Source organism: Budorcas taxicolor, chromosome 11 (genome assembly GCF_023091745.1).
Source record: "Budorcas taxicolor isolate Tak-1 chromosome 11, Takin1.1, whole genome shotgun sequence".
Lineage (NCBI taxonomy): Eukaryota > Metazoa > Chordata > Mammalia > Artiodactyla > Bovidae > Budorcas > Budorcas taxicolor.
In genome coordinates, this window is record NC_068920.1 from 46,087,089 (window position 1) to 46,104,976 (window position 17,888).

Genomic DNA, 17,888 nt, shown 5'->3' on the forward strand with positions numbered 1-17,888 from the left:
GGTTCATTTGGCTCAACAGATGGGAAGATTATTTTTATTTATGGCAAAGCTGAGTCATGTTAATTGTGAACTGTTACTCTTTTGGGTTCAAATTCCTCTTCAAAAATTCAAGTTGCAGAATTACGCACTCAGAAATATTCTGAAAGTGAAAAACAATTGAGAGTCACTTACAGTATTCTCTATAAATACAATGGACTGCCCCAAATACTGCTTGAGGCTACTTCTGAGGGACTTTATTCTCAAAAAAGGGCTACAGTGGACAGAAATAAAAATGTTCTGAGAATGAAAAATAAATCAAAACTAGTGAATTTCAGCTACTTGGGCTCTTAGAATTGGGTGAAAGACAAGATGAGCTAATAGGGTTACCATGTATTTACAGTTTAGTTGCTTAGTTGTGTCCGACTCTTTGAGACCCCTGGACTGTAGCCTGCCAGGCTCCTCTGTCTATGGGATTTCCCAGGCAAGAATATGGGAGTAGGTTGCCATTTCCTCCTCCAGGGGAATCTTTCTGACCCAGGAGCTGAACCTGGGTCTCCTGCCATAGCAAGCAGGTTCTTTACCGTCTGGGCCACCAAGGAAGTATTTACAGTAGAGGCTTTAATTTTGATAATTCTCGTTCAGAATTATCTTGACTAATAGTCTTAGTAGTCTAATGAAACATATAGTATAATTTCTATTTGCTTAAAAATTCTGCTCTTAGTACTAATTGGTTTATTTGTGTTTTCTGGTGAGCTGATTTGATTTGATCTGATGAAATTTTTAAAAATGATAAATATGTATTTTCCTGGCATTATTAATTTTTTCCCAGGCTAAACGGCATGAATCTTTTAAGGTACCCTCTTACTTGTCCCTCTCTGCTCAAAAATGAAGGCAACCCCACCCAGATATGAGTCTATCCTGCTCCTCAATCAGACAGCTGTTGAAACATAGTTCAGATACCTATTTTTCAGAAATACCTTAGACAGGGTTCTTCTGCTGGACAAAAAGTAGTTAGAAAACCTCTAATGATGCCAGTCATGAAACCCATAATCTCACTGCTTTGTTGTTGCTTTCAACTCTGCTTATCTCTTCAGATTTAAGGGCTATAATATTGTTTGTTTGGTTCAGTGAACTAAATTAGCAGCACAGTAGCAATATGTTGATGGTTACTTTGATTTAGATGTTGTGTAAGGAGATTTTTAAAGCCTTCTCATCTAGTTAAACAAAAAGAAGTCTCACTTCAGATACATCTAGGCAGCTTTCTTCCACTTGGGATTAAACAAATAAAGAGTAATAAAAGTGAAAAACGAAACCTAAAATGGTTTGTATTTTTTTCTAGGATGTAAATGTGATGTGTGTGGAATAACACCGCAGTTTATAATCTGCAAGAGGGGAGAAGCTTTATTTTTGTTTTATTCATGCAAATATTGAAAGATAAGAAATGAGAAAAGAGCTTTGCAATTTAAATTTCTAGGGATAATGTGTTTTTCAAAAGGAGGGAGAGAATTTCTACAATGCAACTTTCATCTGATCATCAAACTTTGGTTTATAAGGCATTGATTTACTCACATAAATCAGAAATGTCTCTAGCTAGGATAAATTAGGCAATAGCCTGCATTGTTTGTTTTAGGAAGTACAGAAATATTTCTTACCAAAAATGTATATCCCAACATTCATTGCTGAAATTCATCATTTCCTTTTATTAATTACTATTTTCTTTTCCTGTCTTTTAAATAATTACTACTGATGGGACTGTAAATTGGTGCAGCCATTATGGAAAACAGTATGGACGTTCCTTAAAAAACTAAAAATAGAGTTCCTATGTGATCCAGCAGTCTCACTCCTGGGCATATATCTGGAGAAAACTCTTAATTTGTAAAGATACATGTGTTCCAGTGTTCTTTACAGTACTATTTAATAGCCAAGGCACAGAAGCAAACAAATTTTTATCAAGAGATGAATGAATAAAGAAGATGGAATAAAGATTCCACATATATACATTGGAATACTACTCAGCCATAAAAAACCTATGGATTATCCATCCTAAATGACATAAGTCAGACAGAGAAAGACAAATCATATGATATCACTTGTATGCAGAATCTAAAAATATGACAAAAATGGACTTATTTACAAAATAGAAACAGATTCACAGACATAGAAAACAAATTTATGGTCATGAGGAGGAAAGAGAGGGAGGGATAAATAAGGAGTTTGGGATTAGCAGATATAAACTACTACATGTAAAACAGATAAACAACAAGGTCCTACTGTATAGCAATGAGCTATATTCAGTATCTTGTAATAATCCATGTGTGAGCTCAGTCGCTTCAGGCGCGTCTGACTGTGGCCCCGTGGACTGTAGTTACCAGGTTCCTCTGCCCATGGAATTTTCCCAGCAAGAATACTGAACTGAATTGTGCTTCCCTGCTCCAGGGGAATCTTCCCGATCCAGGGATCCAACCTGAGTCTTCTGTGTCTCTTACATTCTGTTCAGTCTCTCAGTCCTCTCCAACTCGTTGACCCCGTGGACGCAGCACAGCAGGCTTCCCTGTCCATCACCAACTCCCAGAGCTTGATGTCCATCAAGTCAGTGATGCCATCCAACCATCTCATCCTCTGTCATCCCCGTCTCTTCCTGCCTCCAATCTTAACTTTCAACTCCAGAATTTCTACTTGTTTCTTTAAAAAAAATTTTTTTTGTTAATATTCTTTGTTATGTATGATATTCTCATACTTTCTCTAGTTCTCTAAACATGCTTTACTTTTGTTTTTTGAACATATGTGGAATAAGTAAATTATACATCTAGATAATGAGTCATTGTCTGGGCTTCCTCCAGGACTGTTTCTGTTAAACCTTTCATTTCTGTGTATGGGAAATACTTTCCGGTTTCTTTGTATATTTCAAATGTATTTATTTATTTTTGGCTATGCTGGCTCTTCATCGCTGTGCAGTCTTTGCTTTGGTTGTGGCGGCCGGGGGCCATTGTCTAGTTGTGATGTGCAGGCTTCTCTTTGCAGCGGCTCCTCTTACTGCAGAGCACAGGCTCTAGGGCACACAGGTTTCAGTAGTTGTGGCAGATGAGCTCAGCAGTTGCAGCTCCTGGACTCGAGAGCACAGGCTCAATAGTTATGGTGCATGGGCTCAGTTGCTCTGTGGCATGTGGAATCTTCCCAAATCAAGGAATGAACCTGTGTCTTCTGCATGGGCAGGTGGCTTCTTCACCAGTGAGCCACCAGGGAAGCCCTCAACATTTTGGGGGTTGGAAAACTGGATGTTATATGTAATGTAATATAACAGCTCTGAGAATCAGATTGCCACCCTCCCTAGAGTTTGTTATTGTTATTGCTGCTGCTGGTTTGTTTAGTGAATTTTCTAGACTAACTCTGTAAAGTCTATATTCTTTGTTGCTTGCAGCCTCTGAAATCATTGCTCAGTTGCTTAATCATCAGTTAATAACTGGACAGAGCTGTCCTTAAATGCCTTAAACCAGTCCATCTCCAAACCTTTGATGAAGGAGTCTGTGTATGTGTTGGGACACCCTCTCAATGCTCCAGAAGTTTATAACTGCCTTGGCCTTTACTTCATGCTTGTGCGGAGCCTCACAGACAGCCAGAAGTGAAATATCACCTTCTTGGGTCTTTCCTGGGCACGCACATAGCCCGGCACAAGTATGCGGCCTTCTGGAGACTCAGGAATATATCATCACTTTTCAAAGCTCTCATAAACATACCATTCCACAGATTTTTATTGTAAGCCTTTTTCACCCTCTTGTTTGCCTCACTAACAATTGCAACCTAGGGCAACTGTAATATTAAACACTTAACACTGATTTTTTTTTTTTTTTTCAATAAACACCATGGGGAGAGGGCTGTTTGCACTGAGTGAGCTCTGAGTCAGGTCAAACAATGACAAATGCTGTGCGTGGGGCTTTTCTAGGACGTTTCCAGACAGGTCAGAGAAATGCAATTCTTTGGGCTTCAAGCCTGTACTGTCCCCCACTTGTTGTTAGTCCCCTCTTGCTAGTTTGCACCGTCACACTTGCTCTGGTTGCAAGGCTTTTGTCTTTTCAAGGCTACCATGGAATTGGGGAGAAGGGAGTGGCAATGGTTAGGTTAAAACACCATAAAGGTCACTGTTCTTACTGATATTCAGTTATTTTTCTTGAGTAAGCACTCCTTGGACTGTTGTGAACCTTTGGGTATCTTCTAGGGTTCTAAAAAAGTTGACTTTTACTATATCTGCCACTGTCCTTGTTGTTCTCATGGAGACATAATTTTGAAAGGTCCTTACCGCACTATATTTATTTTGTATTAGTATTTTTCTCTTAGGCCAGATGAGATTAGAAACATATGAAACTTCCCAGTGCCCAATGAAGAGGGGGGCAGATTGAGTTTGGATGAGAAGGCTCAGCTGAAAGGAACTGGAGACAAAATTTGCCCATTTATATTTCTTTATTTAGTTTTTATTGTAGCAGTGTAATATAGAAATAGCCATTGAGTGTATATAGGTGGCGCCTACATTTAAAACTTTTTATATAACATTCTTTGAAGCTTTGCCATTTGGTTTTCTATTCTACTGCAGTTGCGGGGAAGGGGGAGTAAGCACATAGAAGATGGTGTAATACTAAGACAACTGATAGAAGGAGAATGTTTAAGCTTAAAAAAGTAGGCATAACAGTCATCAGGTGCCAGTATACACACTACCATGCTCACTTTCCATAGGTTGTGAACAAGCTTTTCATAGCTAAATCAGAATGAAAACGCTAATTTATTCTCTGTGTCCATTACTTTTCAATATTAGAAACCTCTGATATTTTAGAAGGGTTTCTATCAAAAATCAATAAAATGTTTAATGTTTGATACTTAAAGTCATAGACTTCATTTACCTAGTGCATTTGTGGCCAAGAAATATATTTCCAAATGACATTGCTAATGGGATATTGCTTTATAATTGGTGACAGATTCTGTTGAGTAGAAATATTCTGTAATAATTCAGCTCCAATGGCCCAAGGCTCTAGAATGGCCTTACCACCAGGCTGGCTCCTGTGAACCCAGCCTCCAGACCAGCTCCTGTGAAACCAGGCTCCCAGTCCAACCTACTCTTGGCTAAACCCTAGGACCCAGATGCCAGACCCACTTCAGTGATTCCCAATGCCGGGTCAGCCCCTGTGGACCCAGCATTCAAGTTCACCCATGCAGGCATGACATCATCAAAGGAAATTAATAAAGCTCCAAAGACTAGCCCTAAAGAAATAGAGATCTGTGTGCTTTCCAACAAAGTATTTACAATAATCCTCTTAAATTTAGGTAACCACAAGAAAACAAATGTAGACAACTAAATGAAATTAGGAAAACAATACATAAGCAAAATGAAAAATTCAACAAAGAAATAGAAGCCATTAAAAAACAAGCAAACTAAAGTCCTAGGGTCAAGGAATACAATAACTTAATTGAAGATTCATTGGAAAGCTTCATAGCTGACTCCTCCAAGCAGAAGCAAAAAGAAAAGAGAATGAAAAAGAGTGAAGAAAACCTACATGAAGCGTGAGATACCATAAAAGAAACAAGCTACTCATTGTTAAAGTCTCAGAAGAGAGGGATAAAGGGACTGAAAGCTTATTTAAAGAAATATTGAGTAAGAATTGTCACATCTGGGGAGAAACTTGGATTTCCCTGTTCATGAAACTAATATGTCACCCTAAAATTTCAGACCAAGACATATAAGAATAAAACTGTCTGAAATCAAAAACCAAGAGAAAATTATAGAAGCACCAAAACAACAACAACAACAACAAAAAAAACCTGCTCACAATAAGGGAAACCCCATATGGCTATCAGCAGATTTCTTAGCATAAACTTTTCAGCCCAAGAGAGTGGGATGACATATAAAAGTGTGGGGGAAAAAAAAACAACTGCCAACCAAGAATACTTTACTGGCAAAGTTGTCTTTCAGAAATGAGGGAGAAGTAAAAGTTGATAGAATTCATCACTAGACTTGCCTTACAAGAAATGCTGAAAGGGGCTCTTCAAGCTGAATTGAAAAGACACTAAAATTAGAATGGCATTGAAACATGTATACCATCATGTAAGAAATGAAGTGCCAGTCTATGTTCGATACAGGATACAGGATGCTTGGGGCTGGTGCATGGATGGGGATGATCCAGAGAGATGATATGGCGGGGGAGGTGGGAGGGGGATTCAGGATTGGGAGCTCGTATACACCCGTGGTGGATTCATGTCAATGTATGGCAAAACCAGTATAGTATTGTAAAGTACAATAAAGTAAAAATAAAATTTAAAAAAATAATAAATAAAATTAGTAACATGAAAACATATGAAAATATAAACATAATGGTAAAGATAAGTATATAGTCAAATTCAGAACACTTTAATCCTGTAATACGGTGATGTGTTACCAGGCTTCCTTGGTAGCTCAGGTGGTAAAGAATCTGCCTATCAATGCAGGAGATGCAAGTTTGATCCCTGGGTCAGGAAGATCCCCTGGAGAAGGAATTGGCAACTCACTCCAGTATTCTTGCCTGGGAAATTCCATGGACAGAGGAGCCTGGTGGGCTATAGTCCATGGGGTCACAAAAGAGTCAGACATGACTTAGCAATTAAACAACAATGACATGGTGATGTGCTAATTGCTTAACTCTAGTATAGAGTTGAAAGGACAAAAGTATTAAAAACTAACTATAGCTACAATATTTTGTTAATAAATATACAATATAAAAAGAGGCAAACTGTGATATCAAAAACATAAAATATGGGACAAGGAGTAAAATGGGTAGAATTTTTATATGTGATCAAAGTTAAGTTATCAGCTTAAAATAATCTGTTATATTGTTAAGATATTTTATGTAAGTCTCATCGTAACCACAAAGCAAAAACCTGCAGGAGATACTCAAAAGATAAAGAGGAAAGAATCAAAGCATCAATTCCCAAGGAAAGATAGGGGAAGAGGAAGAAAGGGACAAAGGAACTACCAAATAGCCAGAAAGCAAGTATTTTTTTTTTTCCTTAAACTAAATTGACAAACTTTTAGCTAGCCACCTAAGAGTAATGATAGAATTCCCTAATAAATCAGAGATGAAAATGGGAACCTAAGAGCTAACACCAAAGAAATGCAAAAGATCATAAGAGACTACTATGGGCATTTATATCCCAGCAAGCTGGATAACCTCAAAAAAGTTTTTAGAAATATACAATGAAGTGAGACTGAGTCATGGAGAAATGGAAACTTCCAACAGATCAATAACAATAAGGAAATTGAATTAGTAATCAAAAATCTTTCAACAAAGAAAATCCTGAATCCAGATTGTTTCACTAGTGAATTCTACCAAATACTTAAAAATTAATGCCAATCCTTCTCAAACTCTTCTAAAAATATTGGAGAGGAAGGAACATTTCTACATTCAGCATTACATTGATACCAAAGCCAGATTAAGGACACCACAAGGAAACTATAGACTAATATCCCTGATGAAGATAGATGCAAAAAATCTCAACAACAAACTGGCAAACTGAATTTAACAGCACATTAAAAGGATCACACACCATGTTCAAGTAGGATTATCCCTGGAATGCAACGATGATTTAACATGTGCAAATCAATAAATGTGATACACCACATTCACCGAAGATAAAAATCATATGATCATCCCAATAGGTGTAGGAAAACCATTTGACAAAATTCAGCATTCTTTCATGATAAAGCGCTCAACCAAATTGAGTATAAAAAGAATGTACCTCAACATAACAAATGCCATATATAACAAAATCATGGCTAACATCATGCTCAATGGTGACAGCTTTAAATCTTTCTCACTAAAATCAGGAATATGACAAAGGTACCCACTTTTACCACTTCTATTCAACATAATAACTGGAAGTCCTCTTCAGAGCAATTAGGCAAGGAAAAGAAATAAAAGGCATCCAAATTTGAGAGAAAGAAGTAAAAATTCCTGTTTGTAGATGATATGATCTTACATGGAGAAAAATCCTAAAGAGTCCACCAAAAAGCTGTTGGAACTAAGCAACAAATTCACTAAAGTTGCAGGATACAAAATCACTACACAGGTATCAGTTGTGTTTCTATACACCAACAACAAAATATCTGAAAAAAACGTAAAAGAGGCAATTTCATTTACAATAGTATCAAAACCAATAAAATACTTAGGAATAAATTTAACCAAGAAAGTGAAAGATCTGTACACTGAAAATTACAAGACATCAAAGAGAAAATTAAACAAGACACAAATAAATGGGAAAATGTACCATGTTCATGGATCAGAAGAATTAATACTATTAAAATGAACAAGCCGCCTACAGCCATCTATAGATCCAATGCAATCCTTATTAAAATTCCAAAGGCATTTTTCACAAAAGCAGGTAAAAACACCAAAAATTTTTAAGGACTACAGAAGAATTTGAATAGCCAAGGCAGTCCTGAGAAAGAAGAACAAAGCTGGAGGCGTATTTCCTGATTTCAAGAGAAGAGAAGGGGACTTTTATACACTGTCAGTGAAATGTAAGTTGTTTTGCAGCCACCATTAAAAACAGTACGGAGTTTCCTTAAAGAATTAAAGATGGAACTACCAAATGATTCCGCAGCCCTACTTCTGGGTACACGGACATCTGTCGGGATACGTCTGTCAGTGTATCTGTGGAGTATTAACGCAGGACCCCTTGCATTTACCAAAATCCATGAACGGTCAAGTCCCATATTTGATTCTCTGTATCCATGGGTTTCGAATCTGTGGATTCAATGAACCTTGGGTGGAAACTCGAGTCTACAGTTGGTTGAATCTGCAGGTGCAAAACCCACAAATGCAGAAGGCTTTTTGTATTTACTGAAAAAAGTCCATGTCAAGGTTCTAACCCAAGTTGTTCAAAGGTCAGCGATATATCCAAAGTAAATGAAATCACTGTCTCAAAGAGATATCTACACTCCCAAGGCAATTGGCAAGGCATGGGAAAACTTGTGTCCATCTATAGATGAATAGATAAAGATGAGGTATATATTCGCAATGGAATATTATTCAGTTATAAAAAAGAAGAAAATTCTTTTTGTGACAACATAGATAGACCTTGAGAGCATTACGGTAAGTGAAATAAGTTAAAGACAAATACTGTATGTTCTCACTTATATGTGGAATCGGTAAAAACAAACTCATAGAAAAAAAGAGTAGAATGGTGGTTACCTGGGGCTATGGAGAAGAGAAAATGGGGAGATGTTGGCCAAAGGATAGAAGCTTCTAAATATAGGATGAGTAAGTTCTGGGCATCTAATATACAGCACAGTGACGATAATGAGCAATACTGTATTATGTATTTATAAGTTGTGAAGAGAGCAAATCTCAAATGTTATCACCACAAAAAAGATAATTATTTGAGGTGATGAATATGTTGATGGATTTATTAAGGTAACTTATTGTGGTAATTATTTCACAATATATATTGTATCGATTCATCACATTGTACACCTTAATTTTATATATGTTATTGCTGAATTTATCTCAGTGAAGCTGGGGCAAAAGAGAAATTATGTTAAAAACTAAGGAGATTTGTGTAGAGTTTGTAATAATATATTTCAATATTGATTGATTAATTGTGGCAAATGTGCAATATTAGTCTGAGATCTGAGTAACAGAGGAAACCGGTTGTGGGGTATGTGTGAACTCCGTATACTGTCTTTGCAACTTTTCTGTAAATATAAAAGAGTCAACTACATCTGGCCCTTGAAAAACGAGGGGTTTGGGGCACCAACCCTCCCCGCAGTTGAAAATCCAAGTATAGCTTTACAGTTAGCCCCCTGTACTCCTGGTTTTGCATCGGTGGATTCAACCAACTGAGGATCATGTAGTATTGTCGTATGTATTTAGTGAAAAAAATCTGATTATATGTGGACCCGCATAGTTCAAACTCTTGTTATCCAAGGGTCAATTATATTCTAAAATAAAAACTTTATTCAAGCAACAGAAGAAAATATTTAAGATGACTGGATCCCATTTGAGTTACTAGTTCTTTCTTAGAGAAAAGGATTGATGTGCTAAGACTCCTAAATAAAAAATAATTCCTAGCTAGCTAGTCACATCCATAAATATTTCTATAGATATTTCTATCGATGTCTTTTCAGTAGTGTTGAATCAAATTGCTATTAAAATAGCCGTATAATGCAAATGATCCTGGAGGATGGCATGGCAACCCACTCCAGTATTCCTGCCTGGAGAATCCCATGGACAGGGGAGCCTGGGAGGCTACAGTCCACAGTGTCGCGGAGTCAGACACAATGAAGCAACTTAGCATGCATGCGTGCAGGCATAATACAAACACAACTAGCCGTTTTGATATTAAAAGTGTGTCATTTCTTTACGCAGCGTCCTGGCAGGTTACAATGGTACCATCTTTGCATATGGACAAACAGGCAGCGGTAAGACGTTCACCATTACGGGTGGGGCGGAGCGCTACAGCGACAGAGGCATCATCCCAAGGACACTGTCATACGTTTTTGAGCAATTACAAAAGGTATGAAGCTTTCAGTTCCTTTTATGCTTGATACATTCCACAGAAATTTACTGTGGGTGGAAAATTTATTGTGACCTTTTATTGTATTGTATATACATGAGGAAATATTGTGGAGTAACTCTGGCCGTAATTTACATTTAAAGAAAGTTTGGGGTTTTGCTGAAAAGGTAGAAATCCAGAAGGTGCCTCATTTTAAGTGATTCTGCTTCAGCAAAGACTCGAAGGGAGTTCCTTCTGATACACCCATGGAGGTTAAAAGAACTGACAACATATTTTTCCAACTAATATCTTCTATTTCTCATTAAGAAATTGAAAAATATTTTAGCTACTAAAGCAGTGAATAGGATAGTGCGGCTTTACCTCCTTCACACTTTTATTGGCAGCCCAGAGGAATTTACCACAGTAAACATCCTATTGCAATTAATATTGTTATGAAGAGGAGTTTCCTTTCTATAGTATATGCATCATTTATTGTATAGTTGCAAATGCCTGTTTCTTTTTTCTTTTTTTTTGAAGTAGCAAAGGGTAGCTTTATTACTTTTGCTAGGCAAAGGGGGACACAGCTGGTTGCTGCCTCAAAAAAACTATGTTCCCCAAATATCTGTTTCTTTATCAAGATTTAACACAACTGACAGTGTAGATATCTCTATCCCCATTTTAAAACTGAGAAAACTGACCATGAGGCTGGCTTTATTTTGCTGGTTGTTTTTAAACAAATCCTACACAGTGAGTCCCCTAAATTCTCTGGGTTTCAGTTCTCCTCTGAAAAGAGGGACTACATTGTACTAGGCAAGCTCTGGCATCTCTGCTAGTTCCAGCCTTTCTTTGGTCGTATCAGTTCTGTGTAACAAATGGCCTAACTGGGTCAGTGTAACAGTGTTTCCAAAATTTCTCTACTGCATACTGCTTGCATTTGGAGTTGCAAAGATGAGAATTGCTGAGATATGCAGAATTCTAATTTCCACCCATAAAGTAGCAATTAGCCATTAGTTCAGCTCATCTCTCCCTCTCGCAAACGTGCCAGCTCTTCATGCCGGAAAATTTGGGAAGGAAAGGATTGAATATAACATATATGTTGAATCCAAATTCTTCCTTTTCATTTACTCATTTATTTCTGACATTAGCTGTTTTGTTTGGTTTCCAGATCTCACAAACTGGCAATATCATTTCTAGTAGCTTTTGTCGCTTAATGTAGCAGTGTGCTGTCTTGGGGGACTCACTGAAGGTGGTGTAGGCCCACCTGGTTCTAAGTGCACCGCTTAACAGGGTGTGGACTTGGGCAGTTGCTCCATGTCTCAGGCTTGTGGAGTAGCTTTCAGAGTTGAATATGCTGTATTTAAAGACACTGTCCAATTCCTGGCACATGGGCAATGCTCAAAACATGATAGCTGTTACTACAGCCATGAATATCTTCTGGCCAATTGACTTCTGACCAATTTCAAAGAACCCTTTGAAACTTAGAACAAACGGAGCTAATCCCCTAATTAAGTTAAACAAAATAAATTCTTTCCTAATAGAAAATGTATATGTCTTTAAATTTCATCTGTGGTTACCAAAATACAGTTTTTAAAGTCTCAATATCTCCCCAGTACCTACCGTTTATTGGGTTCATTGTTTTTATGTCTGTTTGTCATTGATGTTGCTCTAAACCTCATTTCATTCTGAATGATTCTAAATAACCTCCTAGACTTGGAGGGATCCCCATCCAGGACAACTCCTTGTAAATGAACAGATTAACAGGATGGGGCACAATGCATTTGTTATAAACCGACTGAAATGTGGCAGAACGAGCCAGAGGCAACTTTGAAATTCTTCGTAAAGTTTGTCCTCACTTCTTAGCTGAAAAATGCTGACAGGTACTCAGCTGCCCCCAGTTGATTGCTTTAGAAGTCACATGGTGCTCTCCAGACTCCTTAAAGGAAACATTTGACTTATGCAAAGTATTTATCTCAAGATAAACTAAGTTCTAGTGCATACCAGGTGCTAAAATGCCTGTGAGTGGGTGATAGGAGCACATTTTGCAAAGATTTTCAAAGCTGAAAATTGATTCCATTTATTTTAGAAATCACCGCTCATTATTTTTGAGTATTGTGAGGCTCATACTTGTTTTGGGGCAGGAGAAAAGGCTGTCTGCAGGGAACATGTGTGTTACATTACAGTCTGGCAGTCCTAAACAGTAAAAAAAGGAGTAATAAGGAAAGGTAGCTGCCACATAGCTCAGTGAATTTTAAGTGTGTATTCCAAGAAAAGCCCAGAAAACCCAGAAGCTGGAGGAGCCAAAGGAATTATCCCTATCATCTTAGGGCAATGGACTTGCCATTTTCCTTTTTTATGATTTCTTCTAGTTTCTGAAAGAAGAGAGTTTCTCCCCTGCCGATGAACATACAGTTTGTTCTTTTTGCCTTTCTTTTCCTTTCCTTCTGTATTCACATACTGAGTTCTGTGTTTGGTGGCTTTCAGAAATAAAAATAATAACAGAAATAATAATAATAGCAGTAGCAGTAATGATTTATTGGTGCTATTAACATTTATTGGTGCCTAGCATTGTTGTTAGGATTTAAAATACAGAAACTTACTTCTCCATTACAATAGTTCTGCAATTAAAGGTTATTATCCCCGATTTCGTGATTAACCAACTGAGGCTAAGTGCACAGGATCACTCAGTTGTAAAGGCGGAGCCACTGCTCTAACCCAGCTTTGTCTGATGCTGAGATGAATTCATATTTGTATGCTAAAATCTCAAACCATAATCGATGGGACATGTCAGATACGTTCAGATAAATTTTAGAAATGTGTTGCTTCAGACAGGATCTCAGGATGTTGCTGAGTGATTCCCCTTGGATTTTAACGTGCTCTTCCGCAGTGGCACCCCACTCCAGTCCCCTTGCCTGGAAAATCCCAGGGACGGAGGAGCCTGGTAGGCTGCAGTCCATGGGGTCACTAGGAGTTGGACACAACTGAGCGACTTCACTTTCACTTTTCACTTTCATGCATTGGAGAAGGAAATGGCAACCCGCTCCAGTGTTCTTGCCGGGAGAATCCCAGGGACGGCAGAGCCTGGTGGGCTTCCGTCTGTGGGGTCGCACAGAGTCGGACACGACTGAAGTGACTTAGCAGTAGCAGTAGCAAGAATCTTTCAGGGATGGACAGCATGTGTGTTGATCATGGAACACTTTTTTTCCACAAGTATTTTAAGTGGTATTTTAGGAAACGGTGGATTAGACTAAAGGCCACTCAGACTGTCTAGCGTTGCAGTGTGTATTTGTAGTCTCTTGTTTCCTGCACAAATGTAAGCTATAGCCCCCTAAATTATGTTGATATGATGCCTTTACTAAACGAGGACACTAACATAATTGATTGATCATTTGTCAGTGTTAGCAGCCAGCGTCACCTGCATCAAGATTTCCAGCATTTGGTTGGGAGAAGTTGTTTAGCAGAGATTCAGTCCATGCTGTCACTTTTGCAGAACACCAGACATGGAATTTCAGCTGTAGTTTGAGTATCTCACTACAGTCATATGCTAGCTGAGAATTGCCTTAAATTTTCATGTATTATTTCAATTTTATGAAGTGGTAGTATCTTTAATTGGATAGTTTGGGCCACTTTAGGGCCAGAGAATCATGTTAATTTTAACCTGAAGAACACAGAGTCGTTATCCAACTTCCTCACTTCAGCGGGTGTAGAACAGAGGCCTGACCTGGTAGCAGCTCAGAGTTGCCAGGACCAGGATTCCAGATTTGGATTTGCAGGCCACGATTCTTTTCCCATCTTCTCTTTCTTTGAATAACACCTGTCAAATGGGTTTTCTTGCATATAGAAGAGAATCCTATCTATGAATATCCACTCTGACAATCTGCCGACCTTCTGGCCAGAAGACACAAATATATTCTCTGCTTATGAGTAGCAGGACTCTTAATATTTGCAGAAATGGAAGCATTTCTGCCTTGGGGGAAACAAGAAGAGGTGCTCTTATTGATACTTTGTATTGAAAAACAGAGCTTGGATTTTTCTTGAGACCTGAAAAAAAAAAAAATCCCCTGTTTTATTCCATCTCAGAGGGAGTGAGTTCTTTCTGTCTGTTGACAGAACTGAGATGAGGACCAGTCACCTTGACTTTTATCTTAATTATATTGATGCCTGTATTATTGCATCTCAGCAATGACACACAGAAAAGCCCTTTCTCTAATCAATAGCTGGATATCTCTAATTTGCCACTTGGGCAAGGAAAATTAACCCAACAGGTAGGGTATAAGTGGAGTAGAAAATGGCAACCCACTCCAGTATTCTTGCCTGGAACATCCCGTGAACAGAGAAGCCTGATGGGCTACAGTCCATGGGGCCGCAAAGAGTCAGACACGGCTGAACAATTGAGCATACAAGGTGTAAATAGTGAACTGTTAATGTCCATCTTACTGTTATCCCCTGGAATTCACTTTCCACATGTATTTACTGTCTGTTATCTGTCATTGGAAATTTGAATATTAGAAAAGTTAAAAAGGAATTATGATTGAAGATGGAAATTCTTTGGCTACTGAAGTATTTAAACTGAAATAACAATTCTGTGTTCTGGTTTTTTTTTTTTTTCCTGTCTGAAAGTAAAAAATAATGTTTTATACAGTTCTGCAGCCAAGTTGGCCCATTTCAAGTGTATATTGACTTTTTACATATAACGTGGAAACAATAAAAAATAACAGACTGAAGTTGCTTGTAATCATGGATGTTGGCCATCTTAAAAAAAAAGCTTCATGCATATGGTAACTGGCAACTTGAAAGTGTCACGAACTGAAAATGAAAACCATGCCAAGTGAGAGAGTGAAGGAGAGAAACTGTAAGGAAACTAAAGATAAATGTGTTCATCTCTCTCTAAGCTGAATCATGATTTATAGCCATTTAATAACATCTTTCTCTTTCCCAATCAGGACAGCAGCAAAATGTATACAACGCACATTTCCTATTTGGAAATCTACAATGAATGTGGTTATGATCTATTGGATCCAAGACATGAAGCCTCCAGTTTGGAAGATTTGCCGTGAGTAGCAGAACAACAAAGAGTAGGGGAAAATGACTTTCAGATGTTCCCTTCAATTGTTTTCTTTGAAACTTTGTATGTTTCTGGTCTCAATCATAATTAACAAATACTGGATAACAGAATCTTTTTGTAGTGTAGTGGATATTTTTTCCAGTTATGACAAATAGACAGTAGTGATGGGACCTAAAATTGCTTGAAACTCCATTCTTGAAACAGTCTCTCTTGGAGCTGGTACAAGCAGATGCAGCGAGTGTTCTCAGAGAGTGGGTGCCGAGAGGACTGATGGGCTGTGACAATACTGCTTTACTCCTGCCGCGTGAAATGAGACCATCTTACTCCTCCAGTTGTGGCCTTTCTCTGAGGAAGGTATTCAAATTAGCAATAAAAGAATTTAAAGTAAAACTTTAGTTAGCATTAGTCACTCAGTCGTGTCCGACTCTTGGCGACCCCGTGGACTGTAGTCTACCAGGCTCCTCTGTCCAGGGAATTCTCCAGGCAAGAATACTGGAGTGGGTTGCCAGTTCCCTTCTCCAGGGGATCTTCCCATCTTAGGGATCAAACGCCAGTCTCCTGCACTGCAGGCAGAGTCTTTACCATCGGAATCACCAGAGAAGAGAGAAAATAAAACTTTGTTTTCCCCAAATGCTCCTCGACAATTACTGACTAACATTGGCATGCTTTTGGTCAGATTGGCATTGATTGTTTCATAACTGAAATAGAAATAGAGTCTTCAGAGCTTATCTCATAATGGAATAAGTTACTCCGTAAGTGTATATGTAATATTCCTCACTGTTTGCTTGAATATTTGCCTACGTTATACATATATTTAGTAATATTCATATACTTTTGTCCAGACATCTTTAGAATCTTGGTAGAGCTAAGAAAATGTATTGTGATATTTTTCTTATTAACTATTCTAAGATAGTTTAAACTATATGTTAATCCTCTACCAAAAAGGTCAACAGTCATTTGCTTATTTTAATTTGCAAAGGAAACAAGAAGAGATAATAAAATATGTATATATAAAGAATATATGTAAAACATATATATTCTTCTGTAAACGTTGATTAATAGTTTTTACATCTCATCTTTTTTATGTTAACAGTATTTACTAGAGGGAATTAGGAAAGGGGATTATTATTGGTACTCTTAATATTTGTATAAAAATTAAGAGAAAGGAAAGACTGCTGACTCCATGGAAGAAATTGCTCTTAAAGAAATCATTGGAATTAAGTTTACAAAAAGGAAACACTTTCCTCACAGAAAGGATAGAAACCATAGTGTTTAAGACAGAAAGGCTATGTGTTGAAGAGTCATGTGAAGTGAAAGCAGGAAGGCCAACTGAAGCCAGCCTTTGGGGGACTTAAATGACAGGCTTTTGGTATGAGATTAATCTTTATTCTAATAGGTTTCTTAATTAGTTTGCTAGCCTCCTGCTGCTGCTGCTGCTAAGTCGCTTCAGTCATGTCCGACTCTGTGAGACCCCATAGACGGCAGCCCACCAGGCTTCGCCGTCCCTGGGATTCTGCAGGCAAGAACACTAGAGTGGGTTGCCATTTCCTTCTCCAATGCATGAAAGTGAAAAGTGAAAGTGAAGTCACTCGGTCATGTCCGACTCTAGCGACCTCATGGACTGCAGCCCACCAGGCTCCTCCATCCATGGGATTTTCCAGGCAAAAGTAGTGGAGTGGGGTACCATCGCCTTCTCCGCCTCCAGTCTAATCTATATTCCTCTAGGATAACTCTTGCATTCCAGGTGACGCTAGTGGTAAAGAAGCCGCCTGCCAATACAGGAGATGTGGGTTCAGTCCCCGGGTGGGGAAGATCCCCTGGAGGAGGGCATGGCAACCCACTCCAGTATTCTTGCCTGGAGAATCCCATGGACGGAGGAGCCTGGCGGACTACAGTCCATGGGGTCGCAAAGAGTTGGACACGACTGAAGTGACTGGGCAAGCATGCAAAATTGCTTTTAACAAGCCATATCTACACTGAAGAGCTTGAAGCATGTTTAGTAATAAATCCAGAAATGAAGGGCTTGACTGTGATGAACATGGAGGAGAGAGAAATCTGAGAGATATGCAATAAATAAATAGGAGGAAAGAAGGAAAGGAAGGGAGAAAGGGAGAGAGAGAGAGGAAGATAGAAGACAGGCAGATTCTATCTCCCACCTTGGGTTTGACTGGTTCTGCAGAGAAGGTGAATCCCAGAGGTTACAGCTCTATTCATTTTGCTAGTTGAAGAGAGGAAGCTCAGAAAGCTAGGACTTTCCCAGTGTTTCAAAACTCCTCAGTTAGTGGTAGAATAAGGATTAAAAACCAGGTACTCTCACTCTCATGCCAGAATAGCA

General features: G+C 38.4%; 1 protein-coding gene across 1 annotated transcript in view; it reads left to right on the forward strand.

Annotated features, from left to right (window-relative positions):
* The window catches only part of KIF6 (kinesin family member 6), a 417,940-nt gene that overhangs the window by 88,203 nt on the left and 311,849 nt on the right, over positions 1-17,888 (forward strand). The window contains exons 4-5 of the mRNA XM_052648206.1: positions 10,365-10,512; positions 15,432-15,541. Coding sequence (XP_052504166.1) covers positions 10,365-10,512; positions 15,432-15,541 — 258 coding nt within the window. The remainder of the gene's footprint in view (positions 1-10,364; positions 10,513-15,431; positions 15,542-17,888) is intronic.